General features: G+C 40.8%; 2 protein-coding genes across 2 annotated transcripts in view; both read right to left on the bottom strand.

Moving 5' to 3' along the window:
- Window positions 1-18474, bottom strand: part of LOC147800088 (gamma-aminobutyric acid type B receptor subunit 2-like) — a 33092-nt gene extending 14618 nt beyond the window's left edge. Inside the window, exon 1 of the mRNA XM_087133587.1 lies at window positions 18337-18474. Within this exon, the coding sequence (XP_086989713.1) occupies window positions 18337-18459 (123 nt within the window). The 5' untranslated portion in view covers window positions 18460-18474. The remainder of the gene's footprint in view (window positions 1-18336) is intronic.
- tbck (TBC1 domain containing kinase) overlaps window positions 1-23042 on the bottom strand; it is a 195990-nt gene that overhangs the window by 146939 nt on the left and 26009 nt on the right. The gene's annotated exons all lie outside the window — the stretch shown is intronic.

Consider the following 23042-nt stretch of genomic DNA (forward strand, 5'->3'; position numbering starts at 1 on the left):
TGTATAACAATCAGACTATAAACTAAGTACAGGTGGGGTTGCAGGATCAGCTTTACCCTCCTATACCTACCCAACCCCCCTCAGACGGAACTTCCCCCACCCTCCAGACTAAGTCCCAACTCTCCGGGGCTCTTTTCAACCCTCGGGATTCCGCCCAATCCCGGAGAATTGATCGCAAAAGGGGCCAGATTTTCCCAAGATTTCTCTAGAAGTAAAATGGATCCAACTTTTGCCACTAAATTTGAATACGCTAAATTAGTCGCAGCTAACACCGCGTGGTTAACCGTAAACGGTTTCGAAACGAAACGTGATTTAATCGAGCAAGCGAACTTGGACGTACAGAACCAAAGGCATCACATTTGCTTGGTGAGACAAACCAAAAACGGAAATAAAGTTTATAAACCGGATCAAATATTTATTCCCAGTGATTTGATTACTGATTAAAATTTAAAAAATATTAAATTTCGTTAAACGGAAACCCAATATGACAAACCGAAAAACCAACGTCAACTGTTTCTTTTGCAAAGACACAGTTGAATCTAATAACGTGGTAGATCTAATTAACGTTTTAATTCTGACGGTTTGTTCAAATGTATTGACTGTAACGAATATCACGATTGCCACAAATGTCACAACTGCAGGAAATGTACCCAGTGTTCGACGTGCGACGAATGCGGCGAATGTATGAATTGCGTATGTTGTTTTGATTCTTACTACTTCGATGACTCAAGAGTTTTAGACAGCTGTGACGAGTGTTTCGATTGCTATAATTGCGTGGAATGTTCGGCTGTGTCAAGTGTTTTTGCTTCACTAATTGCATTGAAATAGAAGGAATGGATCACGTGATGTTTGTCGATGGGCGACACAAAAGGATCAGGCACAAACGAGAGTACAATTTACCACCTAATGCCGAATGTAAACTGGATTCCAATTTATATGAAATTGGGTTAATAATTGAATATGACGTTGACACAGAAGATTAAACTAGTCTGAGTATATATTCAACGTGAAAATTCATTGGACGCAGCTGATTAATATCCAAGAAAAATGAAAAAACTGAATTCCCAACTAAAATATAGATCAGAATCATGTCAACCCAAATTTACATTATAACCGAAGACCACGAGCGACTCAATGCCAATAACAGCGACCCCAATGTTGTTAACGGCCGTTTTGATTCCAGCAAACTGATTATTTCAAATCCGTGATAAAAGAAGGCACTTATGTATCCCAATGCTATTCTCCCATTTATTATAATCAGGACGACCAAGAAAAACGTCTGCTGATTATGATGACTGATACGAATTGTTACGGCATAAATCCGCTGTATAAATACGGCACGCGGAGTAGAACTGCCGATAACATCGTCGGTCGCCAAATCTGTTATCAACTACAGAAGCAGATGATATAAATTTGGCGGTTACGAGTTTATCGAAGCGCAAGCTGCTGTAAAGTCGAAACTACCGTCAATTACCATTAACACTTACAAAGCCAGTCGCGATTAGACTACTAAGGCAAATCGGGAAAAAGTTGCATACGTGTTTAAACCTGGGTACACCGACAAACATTGAATGTATGTTAAAATAGATTCTTACGCTTTGTTATTTGACCACCGAAAGAGACCCATTACGTCGTCAAATATTAAGAAATTTATAAAGAAAAGATGTGATGCGCAATCATTTATTTATCCCAAAAACGTATATCACGGTCGTTGTCTTGCGGTTCGAGTGTTAGGTATACAGTAACAACCGCAATGTTGAAAATTAATAATGACGGCATTTTTTCGAATAAATTGGCATTAGAAGAATTTAGAGAATTTGACTGTAAAGAATCAGTATCAGAATCTGAATCGGAAACAGAATCGGAATCAGAATTTGAATCTGAAACGCCTATGAAATTAAAGGTGGATTAAACCTATTAATTAATTTAAGAATTAACTTAAGAATTATTAAGCCTCGGGTAACTGAAGTTAATTTTACGTCGCTTAAATAAAAAAGCGTTTTAAAAACAATGAACGATTATTTACCATCAGACGAGCGAGATTTATTTCTTTTTGTTTACTAAAAAATCAGCGTGTATAAAACTCGAAGAGAAAGACACATGCCCACACGTCAATAAAAGAATAGAAGACGGACGTGTATATTGCCACGATTGTTTTAAAATACTACAGCCTTATTAGTGTTCATTCGTTTTAGACGTTCTGTATCCACCACTAGACCGTATGACGGGTCCTGTCCAATCATCAAAACGTATGCTGCATACGAAATCGATCCTGCAGTTCCTTTATTAGAAAGGATGCATATTCAGTTCTCTTGTTTGAATAGCTTGTTCTGGCGATTCTTTATCTCTTTTAACACACAGAGCATTCGGACACTTTGACCCACGACTGTACAGCCCACATGCATGCTTCTGTCCACGTGAGCTCAGGCGGGAATTTTGACCGCCACTTCTAGAAAACGTTTAGAAGTAATCTTCCTATTGTCCACAAAATTTACTTCACTTCATGCTTGTGATACTATTTGTTACACCTAAACTACTGGTACCTCGTGGGATATTGCTATAACCGTTAAATAAGATACACATCCCAACGTGAAGAGTCTTTTGCAGTGAATCTGTTAGTAGCTTATGTGTTCATTGAACTTTGTTACCAATTTTTTTTACATAGTTAACTGTTCCTGCAATGCATCCCGACTTTGGTGATGAGGATATCAACTTAACCTTGTATTTGTACACTCTTCTTTTTCCAAATGTTGGCGGTTACCAGGAACTCGACCGGCGAGATTTATTTTCGGATTTAAGGAGAGATCCTGCAAAATTCTTCAGAATGTCAGGAGAAACACTCGAATCGCTCCTGCAAATTGACACCGACATTGACCACCTGATTATCAATCAAGGACATGGACGGCGCCATTGGCATTCATCTAAGAATAGTTCTTATGACAATGATTAGGCTAAGGCAGTACCCTACTTACGACGTGTTAGCCTCCCTATTCAACATTTCGCCAACTGCAATTTCAAGGGAGATTTATGTCCTGGCCGACTGTTGAAGAGTGGGCGGCCCTCAGAGACCGCTGGCCAATGTTCCCTAACGCAGTAGGAGCAATAGACGGTACATCACATGAAATTCTGCGACCACAATCGGAGGCCGAGCATGAATTCTACAATGGATACTCTCGCTTTCATTGTGTGAGTACGCAGGTAAAAATTCCACCAGACCTTTCATCATTCTGTGATACCTGATTTTGGTCCTTTAGGCCTGTTGTTAATTAAAGGATGTTTGATTTCGTTCAAATTGTGGGCTAATGAACGAGGAGCAAATGAAACTGGGGATGGTAAGTTGCTGCTATTTCCAGTGGGTTGAGAGACACGAAGATGTGGGGCGCTCTTTGTTTTGTTATATTTTAAGAAAGCCAAGAAGAGACACGGTTTTGTTATATTTTCGTCGATTTTGCTCCATTATACTTAGCTGTACTAAAGCTGACAAATATGCAGATTTGTTGAGGGGTTTAACACTTACATACAATGGTGAGTAAACATCGACATTTTGCAAAACGTGGCCAAACTTCTTACGTGTATTAGTGTCTCATCAAAATTGATTACAAAATTGTCAAATTGGTTGTATTCAAATTCATCAGGTAAATCGTGCTTGCCAAGTAAATCGTGCACAATCTTTTTCCTTTGTAAACTGTTACTTTTGCCTTTATGTCTCTCTAGATTGTAATTGATAGCGAGAGAAACCTCCGATTTGTACACTGTGGATTTTTGGGTCGCCGCAACGACGCCAGCCAGTACGAACTGATGCCAGGAATCGGACCAGGACTGCAACTGCCTCTTCCGAATGACGTCTCTCTGCTTGGTGACAATGGCTACGCAAACAGATACCAAATCATGACGAAACTTAGAGCTGACCAAATTCGACGGGTCATGGATAATGCGGACCAAGCTGCAATGCACATCTTTAACAAAGAACACTCTAAGTGTCGAATTCATGTTGAACATGTGGTTTCATATTTTAAATCGTATAGGGCTATCAAGGGGGTCTATCAACATCCCTGGTGGTTGATGCCAATTGTAGCAGAACTCTGTGCACTACTGGCGCAGAGACACATCACACTGTCAGAACACATCCACTGAGGCTTCACCAAAACTATTGTTCAACAACGTAAAGCCTGTGTTATTGCATTTGTAGTTTAGGTTCACAAAATAAAACAATCTTTCATGAATCTGGATGAAACAAATAAACTATCAAATTTTCTCTTGCAAAACTGTCTGTGGATCTACGAGAGTGTTTGTATTACAGTATGCATGGTAATCTAATTTATATTCAACATTTAGTCGGCAGAAGAGGGGCCGCGTAAGGCAAGCAATGACGATCACCAGTTAGAACTACCAAAATGTTCCTATTAATGCCTACTGTCTACAAATCATAGTTAATATTGTTACCCTTTGAAAGAGATTATGCACTGAAAATCTCAACATATGGATATCTTGCCACTGCCTATCACCATAATGTAAAGTACCATAGATTGTTCTTAAAGAGCACCTCTAAGGAAAACACGTTTTCTCCGATTTTATCTGTTCTAATAAATAAGAAAGCATCCAAATCGAATGCGCGCCAAACAATGGCCGAGGGCTTATCCACAACGAACACAGGGTGAGAGTTCCCCCGTTTTCTCTGTTTTCTCAGAATTACGCAATCTACATTCAGAATTTTTAAGCTTGTTATAGTTGATCTCTGAAGACAATTGACTCTGCATTCGATTTTGACGCTTCCATATTTATTTGAATAAATAAAAGCAGAGAAAACGTGTTTTCTTTAGAGGTGGTCTTTAAGCTTATAAAGAGCAAAACTCCCTCAGGTTTGTTTAAAATCACATTAGAATTGGCGGACTCGGGAGTGTTTAGGTTCGGTCTCGTAAGCCACGCCGTAGATGTCTATTGACATATATATTCGACATGCCCTACCCTTTAGTCTTTCTTATTATTGGTGAGCCACGCCGTACATGTCTATTGACATGAATATTTGACATGCCCTACCCTTTAGTCTCTCTTGTTATTGGTGAGCCAAGCCGTACATGTCTATTGACATGTATATTCGACGTGCCCTACCCTTTAGTCTTTCTTATTATTGGTGAGCCACGCCGTACATGTCTATTGACATGAATATTTGACATGCCCTACCCTTTAGTCTTTCTTATTATTGGTGAGCCACGCCGTACATGTCTATTGACATGAATATTTGACATGCCCTACCCTTTAGTCTCTCTTATTATTGGTGAGCCACGCCGTACATGTCTATTGACATGAATATTTGACATGCCCTACCCTTTAGTCTCTCTTGTTATTGGTGAGCCAAGCCGTACATGTCTATTGACATGTATATTTGACGTGCCCTACCCTTTAGTCTTTCTTATTATTGGTGAGCCACGCCGTACATGTATATTGACATGTATATTCGACGTGCCCTACCCTTTAGTCTTTCTTATTATTGGTGAGCCACGCCATACATGTCTATTGACATGTATATTTGACGTGCCCTACCCTTTAGTCTTTCTTATTATTGGTGAGCCACGCCGTACATGTATATTGACATGTATATTCGACGTGCCCTCCCCTTTAGTCTTTCTTATTATTAGTGAGCCACGCCCTACACGTCTATTGACATGTTTATGTGTATGTAATGCTTCGTATTAAGAACCCTTGAGCAGATGGAGCCACTTGCCATTATGACGCAACAAGGAGCACGTGTGTCAGCAGAGGAGAGACGGTTGATTTTGGTGGCATATAGCGCTCACGGAAATAACTGGCGCCTTGTGGTCAATCATATTTTGGAAAGTGTCAATCATGATGACCCTCTTTACATGAGCAAACATCCAGCACAATAAAGAAGAAGAGTACTGGATGTCATTTTGAGAGACATTGCAAGGTATATTGTGAGTCAATATAGAAACACCCCCCCCATAATGGCAATTGTCCGGCACAAGACTTTAAAAAGAAAGCTTTTGCAATGCTTTGCTTGAGTTTCCAAAATTGCCTGCACTCCAAAATAACCTGAACGCCAGGCCTGATTGTCCTTTGCCAAGCTCACCTTTTGTACGAGTGCGTCGTATAATTCATAGGCCTAATGTATTCTGCGGGAATGCACTACCGATGAGTTATTACAACATATCGTAATGGCTGAGAAGAAACGCCAGACACAAAATTATATACAGCACCATATACGTTATAATAGTTTAAAACTCATCCATTTCAGCTCAAAGAGACCTCCCTCCGGTGCACCGACCTCGTATTTAACTGATCATTGGCCCAACACCGTCTATGATAGACGGCCGTCTGTAATTATGCCCCCAACACCAAAGACCCTTGTAATGGCATTTAAATTGATTTGAGGGTGTCCCTGGGTGTCTGCCAATGCCTACCAATAAAAAAAACCAGAAAAAAAATCACAATACGGTCACAGTACCTTTTATGCAGTCGGAGGGGGGAGGCACCACGTCAATAAAAATGTGACACCCCCACAGCATAAAACAACCCAGGTAGCTGTCTAGACAGCTCAGAGACACATAAGAGAGACCGACAATTGATACACGACAGGCTCTGGCAGGCCCAGGCAGCCTTTGTGTAAATAATCCCATAGGGGCCACGTGGCAGAGAGATTAGTACGCATTCCTTTAAGACTTAGCAAGAGGCTGGCTCTGGTGAAACCATACCAGCCAAGTGGACATATGCAGCAAGGTATGAAACGGAGAGAACCCCCCCTGCTTTGTGTTGGTCATTGTCTCACGGGAATCTGGGGAATTCCTTTCAGACATATTGGGGGTGTGTGTTAAGTAACAATAATCTGGAATGTGTATAGGGATTGAACATGTTGGGGGGTACCCTTCGGTCTCATTTCTTGCTGGGTATATCTTCGCATTTGGCCGTAAAAAAAATACTTGAGAAATTACGAAAATGGCCGTCTATAGCTGACGGAGGGCGCTCTACGCAGGAGTTTTAATCATTAATTTCACTGCAATATTTACTCTTTTTTTGCAGACTACAAGACAAAGACTCCAAAATATGAGATACGCCGCGCAGGGAAATCCTGCCGAAAGAAGACATAGAGTCATTCTCCTCCAGCCCCACTCAACAACCCGGCACCTCCAGCCCCACTCAACAACCCGGTACCTCCAGCCCCACCTGACAACCCGGTACCTCCAGCCCCACTCAACAACCCGGCACCTCCAGCCCCACTCAACAACCCGGTACCTCCAGCCCCACTCAACAACCCGGCACCTCCAGCCCTATCCAACAGCCTGGTACCTCCAGCCCCACCTGACAACCCGGCACCTCCAGCCCAACACAACCTGCCACAACCCAACCTACGTAATAACCCAGATGAGCCACGACCCCTTCCAGTTGGGCATAACATACCCCTGCCAAGAGAACCCGGGAGGCTACCGCTGCATGAAGTTGAACGCAGAAGCCACGAGGTCTACAACTACATGACTAACATACTGCCCCTGGTGACCCGTGAAATGAGACAAAGCATGCAATTGTTGAACAATTACATTCAAAGAAAGTACGACGAGCCACCTCTTGCACAAGACGAATAGGATGAACCCTAGTTTTAAGATTGCCCCTTGAAAGCCTAACATGTCAATCAAAGTTGGAAAATAAAACTGAAAGAAGGAAATCTTAATGCACAGTCGGTTTTTTTTCTGTATCTAGTCGTTTGTAAGAGCAAGCTGAGCATTCGACTTTCGCGTGTCAGTTACAGCTTTTCCATTCAGAAATCAAACTTGGGCCATCGACTGATAATGCATCAAGCGTTATCAGTCCTTTGATAAGCAATGAAATTCGTCAGGTTTTTGCCTCACCAGGGCAAGTTCTAGTGAAGCTTTTGTGCATTCAGTGCATTCTACAGTAAATTCTAAATAAAAACTTATACATATAACAACATTTGCCAAAAGGTTTAATTTGGGAATTGCAACATTACAGTCAAACCTGCTTGTTGGGCTAATCACGTCCCAAATAGAGGTGATACATTTTATAGGAACTTGTAGCTCACTGTCGGCCTTACGTAAACACCCCAATAAATTATGCCTAGCCGGACGTCAACAGTTTCTTGAGGGTACAGTCCACTAATTCAAGCCCCATTGAAAACAGTTTAAAATCAGCACTGTTCAGGCTGTTAAATTTTGGTGTTTTTTGGTGTTACTTGTAGCACCTTCTAGTGCATTGTAACACTTGTAGGTGTGCAAAGTAACATAGGGTGGTCATCTGATAACACCCAAAAGTGTTGATTTTAACACCCGAGTTTTTACAGTGTAGGCGGTAAATACAACCAGCGTTTTGTTTACAAAAAGCTCAAAACTAAAACTAGTAAAATATTTAAAGAATTAGACGTCAAATTAACTAGGAAACAAGAGGGTCTCATAGAAAACAAATTAAACCAAGTTTTATCAGGTAAGATCTCCAGAGGCAAACCGCTCAGGGCTTTAATTGCCGTCTGTTATCAAGACGTACCGAAAGAAACTGTAGACAAAGTAAAAGACCTGTTTCAAGTTTCGGAAAAAACCCTTTTGCGATGCCAACAATAAATTTAGAACTAGTTAGATTTAAAAAAACAGTTTATTTTATGTGAGGAAACCTACCGGAAAAAAGTCTATCCTGTACGTAGCTCAACCGAGGTCATCCTATTGACAAAAGTGTGTGTGATTGTAGTGACTCGTGTGTGATTCCATTGAGGAAGTGAATGCACTGTGTTGCACTATAAAAGTAACAACGGTGAATGCAGTTGAAGTAAGTATCTGCTATCGGTCTACAGGGTCCAGTCCACTAATTCAAGCCCCATTGAAAACAGTGTAAAATCAGCACCGTTCAGGGCCCAATAGCATGCACGCCGACATCCCTGAGATTTCTGAAACACAAATGAAATTCTTGTCTGGTCACTTATCTTTCAATTTCTTTTCAATTTTTTGTGGGTTAACCAATTACATTTTTAATTATTCCCACAAAACAAAATCACCCCCCAAAAAGTGATTTTTCCGAAGTCTGATTGCAGCCATTTTTCAAGTGGCAACCCTCAACTTTCTCGGGCACTTAGGACCATTTTTCAACCGTAGTTTTCAGCCCTTCTGCCCTCATGTGAAAGCTCAAAGACCCAGGAAGTTGATCCTGGCAACGATTTACACAATCTCACCGTTTTGGGGGCCAAACAATCTGCTTTTTCAAAAGATACTGTGGGGGCACTTTTAATGCTAATGAGCTGGTCAGAAATTCTCACTTGAATTAGTGGTCTGCACCCTACAATAACCAGTTAATGTACTTACATGCAGCAAGAGAAACAAGAGTGCTCGGCGATCGGACAAGCATCAAGTAATCATGGAAGAAAGGAGTTAAAATCTATATCTCCATCATGTTGCCAGTTACCGAAAGAATGTGAGATTAAAATATACTGCATCTATTTATATTTGAGGGAAACTTGGATCAACGTCATAGTAAAACTGTGTAGGTGTGTTTTCAAGGACAGCTGTTAAAATAATTGTGCAGTTGGAAAAACAACCTTCCAGCGTATCTGAAAAGTGTTGGCATATGCTTTAGACGTGTTCAGAGAAAAATTACTTGAGAGTTTTTTGTATTCCGGTGTGAAAGTCTGTAGGCCTCTTGCCGTGGGAACCTACTACGATAAAAAACTAAATTTAGGAAAGATCGCTAGAGGATGCTCTCTTTTAAAGACGTTTATAATAAAATGGAAAGGCATTTTTTTATTTGACCGAAAATCCACAGACGTTTAAATTGACACATGAGATTAATAACAGAAAAGGCGACAAAGCCGTTCGAGTAAAAAATCTACATTTTAAAGCTGGACATTTCTACGTGACAAACGCTACTGAAATCAAGTGGGATACAAACTTGGACAGTAGACCCGCTGGGGTCAGTGGTGAAAGGCCGCCTGGAATACCTTCAGAAGAAGGAAGGGATGTAGCCCCAAATTCAGAATTAGTAAAATGAGACTGTTACAAGCAAACAAAGAAGGGACTTTAGCAGAAGAAATTAGAATCATCGCTGAAAAAATTTGAACAGCTCAATTTTCCAAATTATTCCACGTCCAAAACTTCTGGTACGGTTGATATGCTTTGAACTGGAGTCGGCCCTTTTACCTGTGTCGGTTAAGGTTTCCTTTTTAAAACAACGCTAGTGCGATTCCCCCAACTACTAAACCACCTATGATCAAATTTCTGTTATTTTCAAAAGAAAACTTACTTTCGGATTTAGTCTCTGACTCCGCTCTGATTCGCCAACTTTTAATTTGGCAAATTGTTGTTTCATTTTCTTGTTATGTGCCGCTAATCGTTTACCTTGTTCGACGCGTTTTGGATTTTTAATCTTTGTCATCGTTGGAATCTGAGTCTTCACTGGGCTGTTGGCAGGAGTCACTGCTGGCGGTAGCTTCTCTTCTGTTGTCATCGTATTTTATAATAGACTGATTCTTATTAACAGCCAAGTGTTTTGTCGTAATCATGGTGGCGACAAGTGGCGACAAGTAACGCACCATACTTGTAACAAATTTCGCTGAGTAAGTGTCCCATAGTTTGACTGATTATTGGGTCGTTGTTCAAGTCTTTGGTTAAGTGTTCTTCCGATTTAAGATCGAGGTTAAACCCAAGGAATTTGGCCAGGGTAGCTAGCTATCCCCCAAAGTCGGGCAAATAAGCTCAAAATCGAATTTCCCAACATGTTCACTATTTTTTTTGCCGAATCTGACCTCGTACAGGTTGAATAATTTTTCTTGTGGAGTTAAAGAACAGAGCCGATCTTTTACATTTGGTTTAGGTTCGACGGATTATGTGTAATCGCTTTTTGCGTTAGAACTGAGGACGCTTTCAATGTCGTCCATTTTATATATGGCGTTTAAAATTGTTGACCGCGTGTTTGGCACATAGGTATTCGCAGGTATAGAATTTCAAGTTAATTGTGATAACAAGGTCCATAACTACTTGGATATACTGTACCATAGGTGATACTTATTTAGAACAAAATTAAAAAATGGTACAATTGAGCGGCATTAGCTCAACTGTAGCATCTAAAGCTTACAAATCTGTTGACTCGTCATCATATCGCACTTCTTCATCAAATTGCATCTTAGGCATGATAAAACACAGTTCCATTTCACGTGGCCGATCGAAGAATACAACCGTTCGATGGTCGCCTGGTCATCCTTGCGCTCAATAAATTGAAATTTAACTCGGCAATCATTACAGTAGCAGAATTCATTCTCATCCATCAATTTTTGTAGAAATTCCTAGTCGATAAATTTATCGGCATTGTAAAAATTATTGTCTTTATTGTTATATTTACATTTTGTAACCACCGGCGAACAGTGACGTTAATCGCGTCGCTACAGATTTTTACATTCGTATTTCACTCGGTCATGTAGGAAAATGCCGACCACCGTTACAATCTTTACAACGGTATTTTCTTTGACCATGCTGACATTTACAGCGCATTTTGGACATTTTAGCTGACTCGTTACATTTGATAGTATTAGCACATACTTCACTGTTTTCTTTAATTTTAAAAAATTCCAAATTTTTTAATTTATGGCACTTAGTACCAAATTTTGTCTCCACATGAATTTTTTTGGGTAAAACGTAAATAGATTTATCATTTTTCAATGAAGCAAGTACGACACCGGGGGCTCTGTATTTAAAATCAATTTTGATGCGATTCTCTTTCGCCGTCAGGAACAACATCATTTTCATCAAGTGCTTGCTCAAAACTGTTTCGATCCCTGTAGTGAATAATGCGATCCAAGCCGCGTTCTCTGTCATGTCTTTTAATACCGAGTTGTATTTCTGAGTTAATAGCCAACATGAATGCAAGCAATGTCTGCCACTAAAAGCCATTTTACTCAAGGCGCAAGTGTTATTGCCTTTGGATCTCTTGTGATACTTGATAAACTTATCAGACGCGCAATCATCCACGATGAACAACGTATTTACACCGTCAAACGGTTTTTGATATAAGTCGATCGCCTCGTTTAATTCTAACTTTTCTCGGTCTAAATCACTCAGGTATACATTCTCATCGGTATAAATCCATAGCCTTTCCAAATAAGTCTTATTCTTAACGTCGGGCATATGATCACGATCGCTTCAAATCAATCGATATTGAAGCGCAGTGAGGTGATTTATACCACATTTTTAAATAAATTAAATTTTTGGAGTTGCAGTTTTCCACAGTTAATTGCGCGTCCATTATCGAGAGCACGTAACATCATCAACGGACCTGCAGTTTCAGCTTTTATTTCAAGCTGTATTGATATACCACCACCTCCACCCAACGGCCGACCCCATCCGTGTGCCGAGTTATCGTCTGAACTTCTGAAATCGCGCCAGAGGCCATACTTGTCTTTCAAATAAGTGCCCATGTCAACACCTGTAAGATTCAGATCATTATTGACCGCTCGGCCGGATTCTGTTTTCCGAATTTCCGACGAACTTACTAATATCGGTGAAGTGTTGATAATCGAACAGCCCTTGCTAATACGATTGAATCTTTGAATAATATTAAAATCCCTTTCAAGCTTTTAATTGCTTGATCGATGCTGATATGCCACAACGTGTCTGATTTATTAGTAGCTGCTTCTTCCACGAGTGAGTGCAGTCAAATAGATAATACATGTTTCCCTTGCGCTCTTGCCACAAACTCTGGGAAAGGTCGCGATTGGTGACAACTTTGTATTCCAACGTTAAATCCGACATGCTCTACTCTGCGGCCGCGTCTGTCGTGATTATTAAATGTCTCAAAGGTTCTTTAAAACTCGAGGGGTAAAAGTTACGTCCAACAGAATTGCATATCTATTCTTATACGCGTCGGCGATCGCTTTATCTTTACCGTCGTTCAGAACTTTGTTTTTATCTGCTGCACCCAGTCGCAACTTTACCACCTTTTTGCGTTCCAAGTAAGCCATTTTTTACCTCTGTGATATTGGCAGCCAGTTGTCTTTGAAATTGTGGAATACGTCTGCGTCTCGATAACCTACGATTTTATTGCCCTGTAGACTGACGTTGATTCTGAAACTAGGTTCCTTGCGAGGTTGTTGTAAACGGTTCGATTGTCAACCGATGCTCCGTCTAGCTCGATTTTAATTAAACGCCAATTTTGCGGTACCAGGCACGACGACGTCTTCCATACCCAATGCGGAAAGTCTGACGTTAGACATATGACCTGCAGCAATTGTGCTCGGGTTGTGGACCAGGTCTCGTGGACCTTTTAGCCTGCGGCTTGGGTTCAACTTTTAGTGTATTGACTCGCCATGTTTTTATAATAAACGACTTTATATTTTAACCTTCTTTTACTTCTAAATCACAAACATAAAATCGTGATCAGTGATACACCCGCCGCAAAGAATAGGTCTTCATATTTGCCCAATAAATCATGCTTGTGAAATGTTTCGTGCCTCATTTCTGCTAACACATTTTGGATCTGAGTTGTGATCCACGTCGGCCTGCACGTCACCTAGCATAGAGTCGATGTTTGTTTGATCGGCGCTGGTGTCAGCTAATATATTTTTAACTTCTTGATCCATGTTTTAAAATACATATTTTAAAAATGGCAAGTGCTTTAATGATGGTAGGAGGAGCTATAGTAAACGTGTTGGCATTCACAGGCTTCAATTCCCCATTTGACAGTTTAGCTAAAAATAACGTCGACGAGGAACGTAACCGACATGACCTAGCTCTGGAAAAACTGGCACAAGCGAAACAAGACTGGGAAACGCAGCGCGTGCACATGTTAGATTTCTTAAACGACAGCAGACATTTGTCAACGTAGACGAGGCGTTGTGCGCTTACTCTAAGTTAACTGGTAAAAGCGTGACGCCCTTGCCGCCGTGGCCCAAGTTGTCAGATTTCTACGTACTTTCTCGACACCAAAAAGTTCGCGAGTTTGCGTGGATTTCAGGATGGACAGCGTTAGTCGTTTTTTTGGCTTATCGGTATAGTTAAGGTTAATTTTAACTTTATTTTAACTGTAAATTTTAACTTTATTTTTCAACTTGACAACTATGGATAAAGTTAAGGAGAAAGAACATTCAAAGTTGTTTTACAGTCGACAGGGTTACTGGAGTTAAGTCGGATATTAGAAACTGGCTAAAGAAACAAACAATTTGGATACGTACCAAGGCCGACCAAATCGGTCGAACGCAGCCACGCGCACCATATACACGTTCTATACGTACCCTGGGATCGAGTAAACCGTAAAACCTTTAATTAAACGGATTCACAGGCGATAGCCTTTGACTTGGCCTAAACTCGCCGTGGTTGACTCTGGATCGGAATTTAAAACGCGTCTCGAGGGGGTAGGCTATTTTCTTCAAATCGATCGAAAGAGTCTATGTATTCGTACGGGTAAACGCCTTTCTCTTAAAGCAAGCCCCTGTTTTTTGGAAACTTTTCACGGAGCAGGTTGAAATAGCTAGGGAACACTTTTTAACCAATCGATGGAGTGAAGCTGCCATAGAATGAAACGAGTCTAAAAATCTAAGTTGGTCAAATGAGACGGATATGTAATTTGGTGTTTTGGGCGATGACGTTGATTTTACTACCATTGAACACGCGAGAAACCTGCATAATCAGATGCGCGTCGTATTTCTCCAAGTTGTGTAGCACTACTGGAATGGGCGTTTGCTTTGGCACGACTCGTAGTTTGAGATTACATGGGCGTGTGCTGGGCCCCTGTACTTACCCGTAACGTGGCAGTGATCGCGGTCTTTGCGAAATTTATTGATGGGCTTCTCGCAGGTCATGCAGTTGTACTCTGTGAAGCCATAGTCATTTTTGAAACTGAAAGCTACTTTTTGGCTCACCTGGGGTAGCACATTGACACTGCGATTCTCTCGTTGGATAAATAGATTTTTCACAGATCGAGCAGAAGTTGCGTTTATCGTAGAAGTTTTGGAGCTCAGGCGTCCAGTCAAAGGGCGTCGGGTCGGCAAATGTTTTGTTAATTGTTTTTGTTTCTTGCGATAACGATTTTACAAAATGAATGGCTGCATCTTGGCCTTTGTATGTTTTGCGACTGGTACATACACCGTCACATCGAACGACCGCGTAAGAGTAGCCGCAGGGCCTGTGAAGTTGCGTTTTAATTGTGTTTAATGATTCTGGTGGAAGACGCTCTAAAACAGACTCGAAATTCGCGTAAATAACAAACGGAGCGTCTTGTTTATTTTTATAATTTTCAAACCTTGAGATGTGTTGACGTTTTACAGGTACTTCAACTTTACAAGGCGCCGTACCCATTCCTTGGCAATCTTCTTGGTGTTTGTCGAGTCTTCTTCTGTTTGAAAGTGGGATAAGTAATTAAAACACCACTACAATTTACCATCGTGATTGCAAATCGTCACCCATCAACCTGAGATAAACTTTTAATCTAGCAATAGTGACCTCGTTTCACTCGGTTAAAATAAGTAAGTTGATCGGCTCGCCTATGTGTTTAGTTTTGTGAAGTATATAGACACCGTCCTTCACCGTGTAACCAAATATGTTATAATTGCTCAGTTGTTTTGAGATTTGATGCGTGGAATTTGTGAAATCGGTGTGGGAAAGTCCACGTGTTGTGAAATTTAACCGGCCTCTGTGCTGTACGTTAAGGTGCGTTTGTTGTTTATTTTATGATCTGGGTTAGTTTCCAGCTTTGTTTGACGTTGTCAGAATATAATTTTAAAGCAGCTCTAAACGCCCAGCGAATGCACTCCGAGTCATTTCTGTGTTGAACGTTGATGATCTCTTTCTTGTTTATCAGTTCTTTAGGCAATGAAATGTAAGTCGCTCCTACTTGGTTATACCTCACAACGTTGAAGTCAAAAGCGACAACTTCGCAAATACCCTAACAAGATCCTCGTTGTTCGGGAGCTTCGACGTCTTCCAAATGTTTTGCTATTTGTTCCTTCAAGAGGTTTTTGACCTCACGTTCAGAAATCACCGTGTTGTTTGTACTAGTGAAAACACCTATTTTGGTTTCAACTCCGGGCTTTTCCATTTTGAAATCGAAAAAATGAACCAAGACAACGGCAAAGAAAGTAGGTGTCAGTTCCCAGTTTTTGTAGTTACCTTTAAATCTTCTTATTCTCGGATGTTACCTCTGCGATAGCTTCTGGTTTAGTGTAAGCTTTAGTTGCGGTGATTGAGGGTCTTTTCGTAGTACGTTGCCCTTTGCGCCAGTGGCTGTAAAGGGTTTGTAGTTGTCTTGGGCTATTTTTAAAAGCTGATGATACCGACTGTCTCGCGAGATTTTTACATTCTTGTTTGCTCGCTTGAATCGCTCGTACTAGCTCCAATTTTGAACGACATTTTTACGAGGTGGCGGTAAGTTTATATTATGTTTTTTGACAAAGTGGTATAAAAATGATTTTTTAAAGTCGATTAGAGCCCGATAAGACAGGGCGACAGTGTAATTTTTTGCGCATTCATGGTCTTATTTATCACGAAGTGTCAAAAACTCTGTACAGTGCAATGGAGAAAAGTTATGATCTCCAGTTTTTACAATCGTACGCAGTATAAAAAACCTTTGTTGATTAATTACTATTTTATCAAACAACCAATTTACAAATTTGTGTGGATTAGCAATTTTCAAGCCTAACTTGTAAAAAATTTCCTAGTTCGTAAACAAAAGTGGTCAAAATGTGGGATGAAATATGCCGTATTTTAAAACGCTGCTTTCTTGGAGGTCTCTTTTGCATGACAGGGAGATTTTGTCACTTTGTGTGAGCATCAGCGATATAATGCAGGGTTTGCTCATTATTTAGCCTCAGTGTAGGGGAGCTGCTTGTCGGGGAGAGCGGGGAGGAGCCCCATGACGACGGGCCAGGTCATGTATTTCATGAATACACAAGGTAGCAGACCTTGGATTGTTGTTTCTGACCTCAAACTGTGAACGTTAATGTGCACACTAAATCTGGTCTGAAAGTCCTGGGAAATTGGCTGCTGTTTATCCAGGGCAAACTGTGATAACTGTCCAAACGATGCTCACTCACAGACGCAACATGAATTGCCGAAGCGTCAGCTCCCGTAGAGCTTTATACACTTCGATTTACTGACACCCATGGAGCCCAAAAATGACTTCAGACGGTGGGGAGGAGCCATCTTTTCGGGGCCGCTGTGCTGCCATTCCCCGGAGGAATGCAGTATGAATACAAGTATCATGAAGCTTAGCAAGTAGGCCTATATTTTATTATTCACTGTAGGGGTAACTTGAAAAAGCCTTCTTTCACTTTGGTCTTTGGAATGTATGTCTCAGCACGACTCTTGAAAGAAAGCTTTTTTCGGGGGTATTTGAGTGGCTTAATGTGCCGTTGTTTATGCTTAAATAAAATCAAGCTCGAGACAAACGTACTCTTGAAGTCCTCGTCACCAAGCAGAGTTCAGTATTAAAATCATTTAGTTCCAATTTCGGAGGAATCAAGAACAAACTGCAAAACTTTCTGGGTCAGAATGATCTAGAATATCAATCCACATTTACTCAGAAATTTAACGTGTAAAAATAACATTACTTTTCCAAATCAAATTATATTTGCACTGAACAATTCCACTTTAGATTCTGGGTCTATCTGACTTTCGGGGATTTTAGAGGTGACTTTGTAATTTACGACATCTTTGTAATTTACGACATCTTTGTAATTTACAGACGACTAAATGTGTATCTTTCGTGATACATCCTAAGTGAAACACTGCCAGTGTCTAGATTGTAGTAGTCTACAACGATAAATCCAACACGTAGCTCACTGAAAACGTATGTGAGGTCTGATCACCGACTGGCTTGTAATTAATCAGAAAAACTAGCAAAAAATGAAGAAACCAAGAACCATCAGCAGAAAAAAGTGTCGGGTAATTTCGGATATTAAATCCGGTACAACTCTGCAAATTCTCCCAATGTGCCACTAAAGGTTTGAAGGCCCCGAAGTCACCAATAATGAATTACCAGAGACAAAGGTAGCAATTTACATAAGTATATTGCACTTTTTCAAGATCCCTCCAATCAGCGGCCAGATATAGGGTGTAACTGCCAGGAAGACAAACTTAATGAGTTAGAGGAATAATGAGCTCGAAGATGCCCGGTGTATGTGTAATGCATTAATAGCGGCATGGGTGACTCATTGAGCATGGTGCCCATTGATACGCCACTATCTACAACGCTTACCCCCACGATGCTGTATTAATCACATAAACCTTGATGTATTTGGTTGGTAAGAATAAATGGAAAACTGAATGTTTCCACGTGAAAGCTTCGGTACCTTCAATATCCAAACTATTTGATTGATATTTCACAGGAATCGTCGTTAATACTTACCCGGCACATAATCCGCAGCTGCCAGTCAGTAAGTAGTCTGGCATCTACTCCCAACAAGATCGCAGTCATGTAGGTCATGATGCACCCAACAATGATGAGATCATTGAGGTTGGGACTAGACATCTTGATCAGCCTGCAAAAAAGGTAGTAATCAACGCAGACGCTTTCTTGAGAAGTTGTGTATTTCATTTGAAAAGTCACATTATTGGATAGCACAAAGGGAGAAATAAAAAGCAACGGAAATTGGGTATTCTGTTTAAAGGGCATGAAAGTGTCGAAGAGCTCAAACTCAATAGTCCGCGGGTTACGATGGGCCCACATGCACGCCCTTACAACTTGACTTCATTGGTATATTGTTTTCTTCCAGGCCCTACTGCATAAAAAAAAATTACGTTAGCATGAATTTAAGTGGTACAAAATATCCACTTGATTGAGATTCATATCCTGACATTATCGCAGGAAATGGGCGTGAAATTAGTGGTAGGGGAAATGAAACTGGTCAAATTACACATTTAACTTCTGCCTATCAGGACAAATTAGGTGTCATTTGATAGCTGCTTAGGTCCCCTGTGCAATGAAGCAATGACAGATATATCCCTTGGTTATGCAAATCAAAAGGTCAGGCATACTCAAGTGAAGTTGAAGTTTGTGACTCTCAAAACTCCACACACTTCTGTGACTATATCCCAGTGAAATGAAAGACATTCAATAAAGTTTAAACATGATTTAAGGTTAACACCAATAATGTTTTTGAAAATCAACATATTCCAGAGATATGTGCAGTTACCAAGATTAACACGGTATTACCTCGAAATGCATATTGTCAGTGCTCTCCTAAGAAATCCCCAAAGTAGCTTTAGCCAACTAATAAATACCTTAGACAGTGTCACCGTTCATATTGGTGCAGAATCTGTCATGTGGTCGTCTTAAACGGTTAATAAAGACTGGGTAGCGACAAAAATGGCCCCTGAACAAAGATAACACAACGCTCTTCTTCATGTGTTTTGAAATTCTGGAAAATTTCAGGTAAGAGAATAACTTTGGATAAAACTATTTTTAAATCAATCGCAATTGGACAACCATTACAATGGCAATAAATAAGGAAACATTTGAGCTCCGAAAGAAGGTGCATCGAATTTGAGCAGTACAAGAAAATGGTGGCTCCCAGTAAATTTGCTCGCTTTTGTGAATTTCTGTCTCAAACCTTGTAAGTATTTTGCCCATTTCGACATGGACCATGATTGCTATTAAGATTTAGAGGATAAACTGATATTTCTTTTTCTTATATATCAGGTTTAGTTAGTAAATGTAATTAACAAAATTCTTTAAACAATTGCGACAGCCCGAAAAGTTGGGCATTTTTGGGTTACGTACCTCTTGAAAACACGTTGGGGCACTGAAATCGGGAAGTCAACTGTAGTTTGCTTTTCAACTGATCACCAGATGGTGATTGTGCAGATCTCCCATAAAAAATTCCTCTACCAGAACAAGTTAGTAGAGGTCCTTCGACAGAGGTGCTTTCAATCTGCAAAGTGAAATTCACCCTCTAGGGACATCACAGTAAGTTGGTAATCCTGTTTTCTTTTTCAGGCTGTCCGCTGACTGATGGTGAATCATGTTTTGTCGCAGAATAAAACGAAGCTTAGAGGCCACCGAACAAAGAAATGAAACAGGCGTCTGTGTTCTGCACTAAAAAGAATCAAGTTGTGAAATTTCACATTTATCTGTGAAGTGAATGACCCTGAAGCTCGAATGAAATACCTTCAGAAAGTCAGGGATGACCGTACATCACAACCTGCTGCCTCCGCTAATCGCATGGACGCTATGTTTGATCAAATTCCTGACCGTTTGTCCCCTTTATATGGTTACCATCGTGACTGCTATCACCGTGTCACTGGTAATCTCATTCGCTTGATTCCTTCTCAGGATACTAACCCACAGAATTCTCCGCAGTTGAGACAGGGGTAGGCGTGATTTAGCTTGGAAGGACAACATCAATTTCGATCCAGATTGTATTTTCTGCAACTGTGCGGCGAGGAAGAAGGTGAAGAAAGGAGAAACCGAAACATTAAATAGAAGGACTGTCGAACTTTGATAAAGGTAGTGCTGTAAATGTCCTTAGAGTAGCTGAGGAAAAACATGATCAGAAACTTCTATGTAGAATAAGCGGCTTTGATTTATTTGCATGCAAGCACAGTTTCATCCATCTTGTTGCACCTAGTATCCCCAGAATCCAGCCAAATGGAGAAGCAAAGATGAGTATCATGTAAGAGAGGAAGCCAGTGTTTCTGAAGCCCACATTGTGGTATTCAACAAAGTATACCAGATGATTTTCCAAGAAGTTATCAACAAAATACTTTGTCAAGTTGAGCGATCTCAACGCAATATACATTGCTGAGTTACAAACAGCCCTTCATGTTAACCCAAACCACTGGAGTGACAAGCTCAAAGCTACAATGACGAAATGTTCGCACTTCTCAGGTATCATCAGCTTTCGTCAAATAGGAAATGAAGGGAGGTTTAAGTCATACCTGGTCTACAGTAATAAAATGTTAAATCTAGCTACTTGCTGAGATGTTCATACAAGACAGCAGATGTTGCGGGTGCTCTGAGAGGGGACGTGTTAATGGCACATCAAGCACGTGATGAGCTTCAATGGCCACCTATTGTCGACTCCTTGGAGAGTACTCCTGTGAAACTTCCTCAGAAGCTCTAGCAATTTCTTAGGCTACTTTACAACGTACAATCAACAAAGGTTGATCGCCTGATTAATTCAATTGGGCAAGACATAGGTTGCACTATGACAAGTGGAAGTTGGATACTTCCCAGGCACACCATCCTTGGCATGAGTCTGAGACATCTGTTTCGTTGTGCGGAATGTCGGTGTGGAGAATGTCGGTGGTTCTGTTCCTCAGGTTACACAGGTTCCAAGGACAGAACCGGGCTCTGTCCTTGACACTCTCCCCGATATCAATGTGGGAAACCGTAAGAGTCCCACATACGTCATTGGTCAAACTGCCATGATGATGATGATGATCCTGAAGATGCGAGCGAGCCTGCATGCGAATCTCCTGTGGATAGTTATGTGGCTTGACGTGACAAACACACCTGACTAACCGGTGTAGAGACCAACTATGATGCCTATCGGAGGTGGTGTAAAACAGCCAAGGGGAGAGCTAAGTATCTCAAAGCAGCATATGGGATGGCTGATATGACGAGAGATGATGAAGGTGATACCGACAAAGGATCGAGTATACGCATATCATCCTGGGTATCTGTAACACCAGATATTACCATAGACATTCTTCGTGCAGAGAAAGGAACTCTTGAGTCAAAGCGGGCATTTATTACTGAAGGACTGCAGAAAGGCACTGGCTTCTTTGATCCGATCAAGAAACTAAAGCTCAAGACCTTCGGAAGTATGAAGAAGACAGTGAGGTTAAAGATGTCGACTAACAAAGAGGTCCAATACATGCACGCCCAACATAGAATTCCAACTGCTTGTGAAATCTCAGAAGTTGCTAGGGGACAAGGTGAACCTTGCAGAATTAATGACGAACAAGCTGACACCTGTCCCCTCCAGTCTTTCACTGGCTGATGGGTTCATGTTCAAACCTGACAAGTCAAAAGGAATGCACTAGTTGGTGACTGAATGTGAGAATGTGCCAGTTTCATCATCCTGAATCAGACATGGTGATTGAAGATGGAAATGACACGGACAGTGATACTGAGGAAGACAGTGACGAGATGGACAGTGAGAGTGGCTGCTAATCACCTGAGGATCATTTCATAAAGACAACAGTTCAGTCGGAGTGAATAGTACAGGTAATTACATAGCAGGTTAAACTATTCAGGGATTTCTCAGGAGAGCACTGACAATATGACGTAAAATATGCATTTCGGGGTAATAACGTGTTTTTATTTCTGAAACGAAGAGGCTTATCTTGGTAACTGCACACTTTTCTGGAATACATTTGTTTTCAAAAACATTATTGGTTTAACCTTAAATTATGTTCAAACTTCAGTGAATATCTTTCATTGGTATGGCCACAGCAGTGTGTGGAGTTTTGAAAGTCACAATTTTCAATTTCATTGGAGTATGCCGGACCTTTTGACCTATATTTGCATAACCAAGGGATATATCTGTCATTGCTTCACACCCTCATATAAGAGACCTAAGTAGCTCTCAAAATGACACCTAATTTGTTGTTAAAGGCAGAAGTTGAATCTGTGGTTGGACCAGTTTCATTTCTCTACCCCTAATTTTCTGCCCTAATGTAGGGGTATATATCTCCCTCAAGTGGACATTTTGTACCACTTAAATTCATGTACCACTTAAATTCATGTTAACGCCACTTTTCTAATGCAGTACGGCCAGGTGCATAACAACATAACGAGGAAGTCAAGTTGTGGGAGGGTGCATGTGGACCCCTCGTAGCCCACGGACTATAAGAAATCTGGGCTTGCCCACGCCCGAACTATAACCTGAGATACATTGCATCAGCATATTGTACTGTATACTGTACTTGTAAGGAAACTAAGTTTCATTGGCCCAGTTTATCAGTGTTTACTATTTGCTCCTGCCATAGGCATGCAGAGCCTCTCGATCTGGCAGCTTGTAGAATTACGTCAGAATTGCGTCAACGCAGCTTTTCAAATACGGCATGGTATAAAAGCTGACGCAACACGCGCAGACTTACCAGCAC

Source organism: Acanthaster planci, linkage group LG02 (assembly GCF_054643075.1).
Source record: "Acanthaster planci isolate LZ-2023a linkage group LG02, COTS_SCS, whole genome shotgun sequence".
NCBI lineage: Eukaryota > Metazoa > Echinodermata > Asteroidea > Valvatida > Acanthasteridae > Acanthaster > Acanthaster planci.